General features: G+C 44.4%; 1 protein-coding gene across 1 annotated transcript in view; it reads right to left on the bottom strand.

Moving 5' to 3' along the window:
- Window positions 1-13186, bottom strand: part of thsd7ab (thrombospondin, type I, domain containing 7Ab) — a gene marked incomplete at both ends in the record, with an annotated part of 328169 nt that overhangs the window by 38468 nt on the left and 276515 nt on the right. Inside the window, 2 exons of the mRNA XM_084442488.1 lie at window positions 4023-4217; window positions 12680-12783. Of these exons, the coding sequence (XP_084298614.1) occupies window positions 4023-4217; window positions 12680-12783 (299 nt within the window). The remainder of the gene's footprint in view (window positions 1-4022; window positions 4218-12679; window positions 12784-13186) is intronic.

A 13186-nucleotide genomic window follows, 5' to 3' on the forward strand; every position in this document is an offset into this window, starting at 1 on the left:
TCTCTGTAGCTCCTTCAAACTTTGAGCTACTGAAACCATTCAAGTATCAAAACGTTCAGCTCTTTAAGGACACGATGGGACCTCTTTCCGATTTTTAATACTGTCTTTCCACCACGCCACAGACCCCACAACTCAGCCCCTGAGTGGGCTAGAGACACATGGTCTTCACTGGTGGGTGCAGGTGGGTGGCCCAGAGAGGGGAACGCTGTGCCCGACCAGCTCTGACCCGAGGGGGCGGAGTCTCGCCACCACACCCCTATCCACGCCACAGACCCCACAACTCAGCCCCTCAGTGAGCTAAACACACGGGCCCAGTCCCAATGTCCACCCTTGCAGACTCGCAGACTTAAGGGCGCGCTCCCGCGAAGTCCGCGAGGGCTTAGGGGTGTCCCAATGTCAAATCAGCAAGTGTGTGAGGGCTCTCTGGCAGACATTTTGAGCCCTTTATGCCCCCTTACCGTAAGTCTGCACTTCTGCAGACTTCGCCTAAGGGAATTACCCACAGTTCATATCGTTGTGACGTGAAACACGGGGTCACCTGAAGAACAGCCAATAAACAAGCACGGACAGATCAACCAACCCTAATGTTCACGTTACAAAACAAAATGTTTTCATGTTTTCAGCTGGACTTGCTTATCTGCACAAGTAGCCTTATAATTATTTTGGTTTCATTATTTTTAAGTATGGGTTATTAACCCCATGGGTTTGTATAATGTGATTTGTGTAAAAATATGTAGGCTATGGTTATAAATTACATCGATTTCTGTTGCTCTAAATCATATGATTTCCCAGTTAAAAGCAGTATGACATTAATCACCCATTTCGGTGCAGTGTTCTTTGAATTGAGATTTCCAACATGAATATGGAAAGAGTTGTGAGGTGCAGGAACGTGTATTATCATTCTTAAGTAAATACTTTAGGATTCATCACAAACAAGAATCACAGGCAGTAATGTAGTTCGTCAGCTCAAAATTAATTTACATGAAGGCCTACATGAAAAACATGTAAAATTGACAAATTAATAAAAAGCCCCACACCCACAATAGTAAGAAATATGTTTTCACGTCAACGTAATGTGATATCACAAGTGCTGTCCCATTCCTTTTTATACCGATTCGAGCCCTTGCAGCCTCTCGCACTCAACCACTTTACCAGGTGACGTCAATAAGTCTGTGAGGGCTCAGGGCTTGAGGGTTTAGGGGGGACATTGGGACTGGGCCACGGTCTTCACTGTTGGGTGCATGGAGATTTCCCTGTGGTCATTGCAATGCGCGCGACCCACTCTGATCCAAGGGGGCGGAGTCTCACCACGACGCCACTATCTATGCCACGGACCCCACAACTCAGCCCCTGAGTGGGCTAGAGACACAGCGTCTTCACCGGTGGGTGCAGGTCAGTGACGCAGAGAGGCCTCATTGCTTAAAGCATCATCTTTTGACATTCTACTTCATATACTCTCTTAGGGTCAATGAGCAGAATTTAAACAGCTTTCTCATCTTTTAAGCTACAGGGTCAGTTCAAAGCTTAAACTACTCAGGCTGAAACGTTTAAAAGTATTCAAGCTCTAAGTTTCTTTCTACAACAGAGAGTTTGGATACTTGATTCTGATTGGCTAGCAGCGGTTGTAAAATACTCTGTAACCCACGGCTGCGACCGCATAGCAATCAGTATTAATGCGCTGTGAATCTCATTGACGAGGCCATTGATAAGATCAAGCGGTAGGCTACTATGTTTTGCGTAGCAACCACTCGCAGCAACCTTGCCTTTTTCATATCCTATTACAAAAACGCACTCATCAGTCTGATTGTAACACTTCCACACCCCTACCAGCAAAAACGAGTGCTCTGGAGAACTGTTTTAATAACTGCACCATAGCTGGAAATGTTCAAATAAACATGAACCACCCTAATTATCCCTGTATAGGCTTATGTGAACAAGGCCAACCCAAATAGGCTAGATAGCCTCTGTTGCCTGGCAACCATTTAATTCAGAACTATAGCCTATCGCGGAAGATTATGTAAATACTAAAATGATAAGAATGATCGGTAAATAAATGATTGAATATTACTACTGTGTTTTTGTGAATATAAAGTAACCGTTGTAGAAAAGCAATTGACCACTCGAGGCAGTGGGTTACACAGGATTTTACAACAGCTACGGGGGTTTTACAACGCCCCGTAGCTGTGGTAAAATCCTGTGTAACCCACTGCCTCGAGTGGTAAATTGCTTAATTACGTAATGCAGTTCCAATCCTGCGAGTTTCACATTTCAGCTTCCAGGGTTTTTTTTCCATGTTCTTCAGCTCTTCAGGTGTGATCCATTTGACATTTCAGATTTTTCACATTCATGCCTTTTCAGCAATGTTTTCGCAATTTCTTTCAGCTACTCGACATGCACATGCATTTTCTGCAGGAAGTGCTATTTTCTAGTTGTCATTCCATTCCTTGTATGCAAGACATAGCCCACAGACAGAGAACAGAACATCGTGTCTCTGGACCGGGTTCTTTTCAGAGCAGTATTTCTATTGGCTGGCTTGACTTGGGTGCAGTAGATATGTATACCGGAGAAGTGGCTTGTGAAAGAACGGGTGGAGCTCATCATGTTCAAATTAGCCAAAATGCTTGGCTTCACTTTCTTGGGTCCTCAGCATTTATACCTACCACCTGACTACACCTGTATACTGTATCAACCTCATACAGCGGCAGGCTCATACAGACAAACACACAGACACACAAGTCGTGTTTCCATTACACCTAGAATTGCGCAAAACCTAAATATCGCAATAAAAATTTGGTAATGGAAACACCTACATTTCGAAAAACCTCTCAAATTTCGATAAAACGTTTTACGCTCTCATGAGGTGGTTTTTCAGAAGTTTCGATATAGAAGTTTATTGCAAAAGTGCAATGGAAACACCTTTTTCGCAAAAACACGTCACCGGATGATGCACCTCCCTCACCGGACATGAATCACTTTCCTCAAACAAACACGATGGCGCGGTACGTATGGTCAGATGAGGACACCGATGTTTTTCTTAATATTGTTAAAGAAAGAAACGTGACCGCAATTTTAGACAGCAAACAACAGCGGAATGCTGATTGTTACAAAGATATCGAGCGAGACATTGACAACATCAGCAACAACAGTAACGGCCATCAAAATAACTGTTCCTGCTCTTAAAATGTTTGGAATATCCAAGTTTTACGCAATTCTAGTCGTAATGGAAACACAGACAAGGCGCAATTGTACTTTATCGCAACTTCAGAAATATCGCTTTTATTTTGTGAAAAAGTGTTATGGAAACGCAGCTACAGACAGAGACACACAGACACACAGGGTTCTTGACTTGTCCTGCTTTCCATGACAACGCACCTGAGCCAGTTACTGCTAATTACATCTAAACTGGACACTTGCATGCAACAGTCCCTCTCAGTCTCAGCACTGACCTCCATCCCTCTCAGTCCCTCTCAGTCCCTCTCCGTCCCTCTCAGTCTCTCTCAGTCTTTCAGTCTCTCTCAGTCTCTCCGTCCCTCTCAGTCTCTGTCTCTGTCTCTCAGTCTCTCTCAGTCCCTCTCAGTCTCACTCAGTCCCTCTCAGTCTCTGTCTCTCAGTCTCTCAGTCTCTCTCAGTCCCTCTCAGTCTCTCTCAGTTTCTCTCAGTCTCTCTCAGTCTCTCAGTCTCTCTCAGTCTCTCACAGTCTCTCAGTCCCTCTCAGTCTCTCAGTCCCTCTCAGTCTCTCAGTCTCTCTCAGTCTCTCAGTCCCTCTCAGTCTCTCTCAGTCTCTCAGTCCCTCTCAGTCTCTCAGTCCCTCTCAGTTTCTCTCAGTCTCTCAGTCTCTCAGTCCCTCTCCGTCCCTCTCAATTCCTCTCAGTCTCAGCTCTAACCTCCGTCACGTACAGAAACACACATGGTCCAAGACCAGAGGGACAGAAGACAGATGTCTGTTTTTCTTCTAACAAGTGACAAAAAAAAGTAGTATTACATGATGTCCATGGTAATGTATGGTCTGAGGGCGTCCTGACCTATCAGCATCCTCTTCCTGGTGCGGACCCCCACGCAGGCGGCTGTGCAGGAGGAGAAGCGGGACCAGCCGGTGAGCAGGCAGTCGTCCTGGCAGGGCAGCAGGCAGCGCTGGGAGACGGGGGGCATGGCGCTGTCCCGCCGAAGACACGCCCCCACGTCCGCCGCTGTCCCGTCCAGCCGGAGACAGGACACCGCTGAGGGGGTCACAGAGAGAGAGAGGATGCTAGACCATGACGGGGGGTTCTTCACAGACGGGAGGGGGGGGGGGGGGGGGGGTCTGACGAGGGTCCAGAGAAGGAGAACCATGGTGTAGGCACCACTAGGTACGGTAACCGTGTCAACGGAGCTACAGCTTGAGGTAAACGGTTTTAAATGGAAGGAAAACAAAACAGGAGACATGTTTTCGGTGGCGTGTGTTTATTTATTTACTGTTGATTGTTTTATCTATTTATTTATTTGTTAGCAGTATTACGCAAAACAATACTGATTTTCATGAAACTCGGTGGAGAGGTTTAGCATGGGCCAACTTAGAACCCATTACATTTTGAAGCACACTATTTATTTCCTCTGCACTCTGGACACTAAGTAAGTAAGTAAGTAAGTAAATAAGTATATTTTATTTATATAGCACTTCTCACAGAGAGGACTCACAAAGTGCTTCACATAGGTAAATATGCATGCAGGGAATTTAAAAAAAATTAACACAAACTAGGGCTGCAAGCAGCACACCATGTGTGTCAGGGTGCGGCGCCGTTAAAGGCTGTGCTATTTCGGTGTCCAGTACTGAGAGAAACTTCCTGTCACCAGTAGGTGGTGCTCCAAGCGTGACTCAATAACGATGCATAGATGTATTAAGGACAGTACCTTGATGAAGCGTGAGAAATGTTGTGTAAATCGGACAATGTGTGTAGGAGTTTTGAGGACTTCCTGTTTCACCAGTAGGTGGTGCTATAAGTATGACGCAAGACTGACACATAGATGTGTTCAGGACAGAACCTTCATGAAGCGTGAAGAATATCGGACAAATTGGATAATGTATGGAGGAGTTATGAGGACTTCGTGTTTTATGCCGAAACGTCAAAATTCGTTGCGGCGCCACGGCAAGGGTGTTTTTAAAAAAAAACACTTTTGATCAGAAAGGTCTTCAGATGAAGCAGACCGAGTGTTGGATGTTGGGTACAGCTCCAAGAGACATTTTAGTGTGTTTCGATGAACTACATATGCCCACCGAATTTCGTTCGCCTACATCAAACTGAAAGGTGGGGCTCGCAATTTCAAAATTTCCAGGGGGCGCTCTTGAACCGTTTTGCCACGCCCATTTCCATCACCCATGAAATATCCAAATTTTCACCAGGACTGACGTATCTGCAAAGTTTCATGCGTTTTCATCGATGTTTAGGCTGCCAAAAAGACATTTGTTTGGGGAGAAGAAGGTAGAAGGTAGAAGGTACAGATGTGAGAACATAAGAAAGTAACTTGACCTGCGGTATTCTAACAGGCGCTTTACGGCATTCCGCACCACCGCTCGCATGCCCATAGGGGCGCAGTAATACTACTCATTGACCCATTGCTGTAGCTCATCTCGCACATTAGATGAGCCTACCGTTCTCAAACTCCTTGTTGTCTGTCTGGTTGTAATTATTAAGAACAAAGCCTATCTATTTATAGTTTCTATCTCTGTAACTGTCGCCGGGTCTATATCTCTTAACTCATGTGTCGGGACAAGTAGAAGTTTAATACAGTAGGCTAACTGAGTGTTCTCATATGGAACATGGCATCAGGATGAGTAAGATGGCTAATGGAGCTGACCAGAGATGTGTTTGAAATGGTTCACTCACTCCCTATTCCCTATGTAGTGCTACCATGGATGTATTGAGTGCTACTCATAGTGAACTACATAGGGAATGATTTAACAGTTTTGGGACGACGCTGAAGTTAGAACCCGTTTCTCAGAACCCGTTTGGAATTATCCGGTCCACCTTAAAAAAAGGTTCAAATCGGAATTGAATCAAGATTAAAAGAAAACTACCCAAAATGTCATGGGTAGTCAAAATGTCATTTTATTTTGAAATGCCACATCAGAATCTCTTGAAACTCCACAGGTCAGACCCAGAGGGGTTCTTCTACCACTGGGTCGCATAGAACCCGTGGCATCTTGGGTAGTTTTCTTTTAATCCTGATTTAATCCTGATTTAAGCAGTTTCTGAGATTTTAAAAGGCTTTTATTTTGAAATGGCACATCAGAATCTCGTGAAACTCCACAGGTCAGACCCAGAGGGGGTCTACTACCACTGTGTAGCATAGAACCCGCGGCATCTTGGGTAGTTTTCTTTTAATCCTGATTTAATCCTGATTTAAGCAGTTTTTGATACTTTAGAAGGCCTTTATTTTGAAAGGGCACATCAGAATCTCGTGAAACTCCACAGGCCAGACCCAGAGAGGGTCTACTACCAATGTGTCGCATAGAACCCGTGGCACCTTGGGTAGTTTTCTTTTAATCCTGATTTAATCCTAATTTAAGCAGTTTGAGACTTCAGAAGGCTTTTATTTTGAAATGGCACATCAGAATCTCGTGACACTCCACGAGTCCGACTGTGAGGAGGTCTACTACCACTGTGTAGCATAGAACCCGTGGCATCTTGGGTAGTTGTCTTTTAATCCTGATTTAATCCTGATTTAAGCAGTTTCTGAGACTTTGGAAGGCTTTCATTTTGAAATGGCACATCAGAATCTCGTGAAACTCCACAGGTCAGACCCAGCGGGGGCCTACTACCACTCTGTAGCATAGAACCTTGGCAACTTGGGTAGTTTACTTTTAATCCAGATTTAATCCTGTTTTAAGCAGTTTTTGACAATTTAGAAGGGTTTTATTTTGAAATGGCACATCAGAATTTCTTGAAACTCCACAAGTCAGACCGCAAGGGGGTATATTACCACTCTGTAGCATATAACCTGTGGTATCTTGGGTAGTTTTATTTTAATCCTGATTTAATCCTGGTTTAAGCAGTTTTGAGACTTTGGAAGGCTTTTATTTTCAAATGGCAAATCAGAATCTCATGGACTTCCACGAGTCAGACCCAGAGGGGGTCTACTACCACTGTGTAGTATAGAACCCATGGCATCTTGGGTAGTTTTCTTTTAATCCTGATTTAATCCTGATTTAAGGTGTTTTTGAGACTTTAGAAGGCTTTTACTTTGAAATGCCACATCAGAATCTTGTGGAACTCCATGCATCAGACCGGGAGGGGGTCTACTACCACTGTGTAGTACAGAACCCGTGGCATCTTGGGTAGTTTTCTTTTAATCCTGATTTAAGCAGTTTGAGACTTTAGAAGGCTTTTATTTTGCAATCCCACATCAGAATCTCGTGAATCCCCACAGGTCAGACCCAGAGGGGGTCTACTACCACTGTGTAGCATAGAACCCGTGGCATCTTGGGTAGTTTTCTTTTAATCCTGATTTAATCCTGATTTAAGCAGTTTTTGATACTTTATAAGGCTTTTATTTTCAAATGGCACATCAGAATCTCGTGAAACTCCACGAGTCAGACCCAGAGGGGGTCTACTACCACTGTGTAGTATAGAACCCATGGCATCTTGGGTAGTTTTCTTTTAATCCTGATTTAATCCTGATCTAAGCAGTTTCTGAGACTTTAGAAGGCTTTTGTTTTGAAATGGAACATCCGAATCTCGTGACACTCCACAAGTCCGACAGTGAGGAGGTCTCCTACCACTGTGTAGCATAGAACCCGCGGCATCCTGGGTAGTTTTCTTTTAATCCTGATTTAATCCTGATTTAAGGTGTTTTTGAGACTTTAGAAGGCTTTTACTTTGAAATGCAACATCAGAATCTTGTGGAACTCCATGCGTCAGACCGGGAGGGGGTCTACTACCACTGTGTAGTACAGAACCCGTGGCATCTTGGGTAGTTTTCTTTTAATCCTGATTTAAGCAGTTTGAGACTTTAGAAGGCTTTTATTTTGAAATGCCAAATCGGAATCTCGTGAAACTCCACAGGTCAGACCCAGAGGGGGTCTACTACCACTGTGTCGCATAGAACCCGTGGCATCTTGGGTAGTTTTCTATTAATCCTGATTTAATCCTGATTTAAACAGTTTTTGAGACTTTAGAAGGCTTTTATTTTGCAATCCCACATCAGAATCTCATGAATCCCCACAGGTCAGACCCAGAGGGGGTCTACTACCACTGTGTAGCATAGAACCCGTGGCATCTTGGGTAGTTTTCTTTAAATCCTGATTTAATCCTGATTTAAGCAGTTTTTGATACTTTATAAGGCTTTTATTTTGAAATGGCACATCAGAATCTCGTGAAACTCCACAGGTCAGACCCAGAGGGGGTCTACTACCACTGTGTAGCATAGAACCCGTGGCATCTTGGGTAGTTTTCTTTTAATCCTGATTTAATCCTGATTTGAGCAGTTTGAGACTTTAGAAGGCTTTTGTTTTGAAATGCCACATCAGAATCTCTTGAAACTCCACGAGTCAGACCAAGAGGGGGTCTACTACAACTGTATAGCATAGAACCCGTGGCATCTTGGGTAGTTTTCTTTTAATCCTGATTTAAGCAGTTTTTGACACTTTAGAAGGCTTTTATTTTGAAATGCCACATCAGAATCTCGTGAAACTCCACAGGTCAGACCCAGGCCCAATCCCAAACCACCCTCTACCCACTCCCACTCTGCCACCGAGTGTCCCTCCAAATGAAGTGTCACTCGCAGCTGAGTGAAATCTTTGCTACATAACTTTTTTGTATTCCTTCTATGTATGTAATTCTCCTACTGTGTACTTTTTGCCCCACTATTTTAAGACTGTATATTATTTATTTGCCCAGGGACTGCGGGTGGAAATTAGCTGTTTAGCTATAACCTTGTACAGTGCATCTCTCCCTATTCTATAGGGTAAATGTCTACTGTACCTTGTCCCTGTCTTAAAAATAAATAAAAATCAATCAATCAATCAATCTCAAAAATGGAAAGCCAAATGTGGGACGGACTCCCTACTCCACCGGAACCGAATGGGACAGGGCGGTCACCATGGCATGTTTAGTTGATTTATGGGAAAATGTTTATGATTTATAATACAAATATAAATCACTATAATTAAATCCATGTATGATGAAAAATGGTCAAAAATCCAAACACAAATATGTTTTTGCAAATTAACTCTAATTAAATGAATAATATAACACTGTTCCGAGACAAATACATAAATAAATTAATAACTTACTCCCATGCCTCTTTGGCAGCATTCCTTCTTTTGTGAAGAGGCATTTGCATATCGCAGCCTAATCAGCTGCTTTGTCTGTTCCATTGTACCTGTAAATAATGGAATATATGATGTACATTTGACGTAGACCTAGGCCTATTTAGATTTATTTTATGTCGGCTATGAATACAGGCTTTTAAGAGTTTGCTACAAGTCAAGTGATCTAGGGATAAAGTGATTGTATCACTTGGTTGTATCTTTTGACACCATATTCTGCGATTTTGTTTGATGCAGTGAAATCGGTGTGAGAAAAAAAACAAATGCTGTGAAATAATCTAAAATAATTGACAGTGTAGGAAGACGGAACTTTATTTATATGTGGTTTCCTGCGGCATATATTTGGCACGTGTACTTCCTGCTTCGGCTATCGGGAGCTTGCACCGATGCAGGCTTGCTATTTAAGGGGTTGACAGCCCACTCGCACTCCAAGCGTACTCCGCGCTAATTGGTTTGGGACGGCCATTAACATGGCGAAGCTCGGCGTGAACGCGCAAACAGAGGGGGAGTGGATAGGGCGAGGGCTTAGGGGGTGGTTTGAGATTGGGCCCCAGAGGGGTTCTCCTACCACTGTGTAGCATAGAACCCGTGGCATCTTGGGTAGTTTTCTTTTAATCCTGATTTAATCCTGATTTAAGCAGTTATTAAGACTTTAGAAGGCTTTTATTTTGAAATGCCACATCAGAATCTTGTGGAACTCCATGAGTCAGACCGGGAGGGGGTCTACTACCACTGTGTAGTACAGAACCTGTGACAATTGGGTAGTTTTCTTTTAATCTTGATTCAATCCCGATTTGAACCTTTTTTAAGGTGGACCGGATAATTCCAAACGGGTTCTGAGAAACGGGTTCTAACTTCAGCGTCGTAGTTTTGGGACACTACATGGAATGTCATTGCGTAGGATATTCATGACGCAAACAAGCAGACGCGCCGATCACTGATATCAGGTAGTATTCAGGTTCCATGTTTAGTTGAATGATGAATCCCATATAAATGTTTGGAATTCTAATGATGTGCAAGTGTGATTTTGTCAACTTTAGTGCTGTCTGCTAATAGCAGGCTGTGAAGCTGCACGATAAGACCGTGATAGCAAGTTAGCTCACGACAGCAGCTTCCATAATATTAACGGTAGCTGTCGGTGGCTAAAAAGCAGATAGCTAACTTTACAACGATGATTCCTGTAGCTATTTTGATGCTATTAGTTCAACTTCTGTTTCTCGGGCAGGAACGGAGACAAACTCGCATTAGCAGCAAAGCAGCTACAGGAATGATCTTAACATTAGCTAACTGCTTTAGCCACTGATAGCTACCGTCTTCTTCACTTCTCCTTCGGTAAAACATGACATCGTTGTATTGTGGTATTGTGGAGGGCTTAGGCAGAAGCAGGAAGAGAAACCCGTCATGGGACCTTAAATCAGAATAAATAAATAAATATGGAATGGTAGTGAACGGCGTGAGAAGCTATTGTAAGCTAGACCGTAAACAACCACCATTCACGTGACACAGGGGACAGACGTCAGCTAGCTAGCTAGCTGTACCAGTTAGCTATGTGAACTCAAACTCCTTGTTCTCTGTCTGGTTGTAATTTTAATTATTACGAACAAAGCCTATCTCTCTATAGTATCTATCTCTGTAACTGTCGTCGGGTCTGTATCTGTTAACTCATATGGAACAAGGTATCGGGACAAGTAGAGGTTTAATACAGTAGGCTAACTAGTTAGCTAGCAGAGTGTTCTCATATGGAACATGGCATCAGGACGAGTAAGCTAGCTAACGGGGCTGACTAGAGATGTGTTTGAAATGGTTCACTCACTCCCTATTCCCTATGTAGTGTTACCCATAGTGAACTACATAGGGAATAATTGCTTCGGATATTCATGGAATGTACACACCAGTTAGCTAGCAACTACGTGGACACAGGCTGATCTACTATACGGAATTGGACCGAGGAGTGTTCTCATATGGAACTAGGCTAACACAGTTGTTTCAAGACCAGAAGTAACGTTTGTGGTTTCATTTTTGTCCTTCTCTTGGCTATTCTTGTTGGGGTGAATTGACCAGCTGTTTCAAATCACCAGACGAGATGCCCGCTTCTATGACTGGATCTTCACAGCAAACAAGCATAACAGTGCGTCATGAAGACTGACGACTTGCTACATTAGGCTACCTCCTGGAATACCCCAAGGTCTTTCATATTGAAATTCTCTTGATGGTCTGGGGAGTTGCGAGACGTGTTAAGGGAGTGAGCCTTAACAGAAGCATTTTTAGCTGTTTCTTAAAAATGTCCCCAGAGTACTCTGGAGTCCTGAGGAAGAGTGTTCCACAGTCTGGGAAGTCCTGAGGAAGAGCATTCCAAAGTCTGGGTTCCACAGACTCAAAGGCTCGGTCAGCTCTGGTGTGCCGGGAGCTGAACGACACAGGTTTCCATGGTTTCCATGGCCGAGCCGCAGCATACAAGCCTTACATCACCAAGCGCAATGCCAAGCGTTGGATGGAGTGGTGTAAAGCACGCCGCCACTGGACTCTGGAACAGTGGAAACGTGTTCTGTGGAGAGACGAATCACGCTTCTCTATCTGGCAGTCTGATGGACGAGTCTGTTTGACGAATGCCAAAGGAGAACGTTAACTAAATTATTCCAACTGTATAGTTTGGTGGAGGAGGGATAATGGTCTAGTGTTGTTTTTCTGGGGTTGGCCTAGGCCCCTTAGTTCCAGGGAAGGGAAATGTTAATGCTTCAGCTCACCAAGACATTTTGGACAATTCTATGCTTCCATCTTTGTGGGAACATTTTGGGGAAGGCCCTTTTCTGTTCCAGCATGACTGCCCCAATGCACAAAGCAAGGTCCATAAAGGCAAGGTTGGGTGAGGTTGGTGTGGAAGAACTTGACTGGCCCGCTCAGAGCCCTGACCTCAACCCCATAGAACACCTTTGGGATGAACTAGAATGGAGATTGTGAGCTAGACCTCACAAACGACGCTGGATGAATGGGCCAGAAGAGTGGAAGCTGTTATACAGTAGCTGCACAAGGGGGGACCAGCTCCATATGAATGCCTATGAATTTAGAATGGGAGGTCATAAAATCTCCTGTAGGTGTAATGTGTAGTGGGCCCAGTACTTTTGTCCATATAGTTTATGTACCAAGACACTGTGAGCTTCTGGCCAGCAAGTTGGTGTTATGGGAGCCATCTCCATGGCATGGACGCAAGTTGCGAGGACGTCCTACCAAAACATTTGTGGGCATTAAGATGGATGCGGAAGTGGAGACCACCGATGAGATCGCCAGGTGTATGGAGGACTGGGATAACTGGACATGTCGCAAGTAGGGGAACACCCTACTTGTGTGCCTCACTGTGGTGCAAGTAATGAACTGTACCTCTTGTTTGAAGTCCTGGTCCGCATGTCTCTTGAGCCCCAGGACTATCCTGTCTGATGAACCAGGGCACCAGCTGACACCTCCGCCATTTGTGGGTCTTCCACCTGCAATAGTTATGATTGAAGTTTGAGGTTAATTCTGGCAAATTCCTGCTCTACATCAGAAGGATTCGCCCTTTCCTCACTGATGAAACGGCGCAGGTGCTCATCCAGGCCCTGGTCATCTCCCGCCTGGACTACTGCAACACCCTCCTTGCTGGGGCCCCGGCGTCAGCCATTAAACCCCTGGAACTTGTCCAGAAAGCTGCTGCTTGCCTGGTGTTCAACCACCCCAAGTTCTCTCACACAACTTCCCTTCTCTGTTCCCTACACAGGCTCCCTGTAGCAGCTCGCATCCATAAATCCTTGCCTACAGGGCAATGAAGGGAACAGCGCCCTCCTACCTTCAGGCCATGGTCAAACACTACACCCCCCCCCACCCCCCGACCGCTACGCTCTGCTACCTTGG

The sequence above is a fragment of the Borostomias antarcticus genome, assembly GCF_949987555.1.
Source record: "Borostomias antarcticus genome assembly, chromosome: 8".
NCBI classification, from domain to species: domain Eukaryota; kingdom Metazoa; phylum Chordata; class Actinopteri; order Stomiiformes; family Stomiidae; genus Borostomias; species Borostomias antarcticus.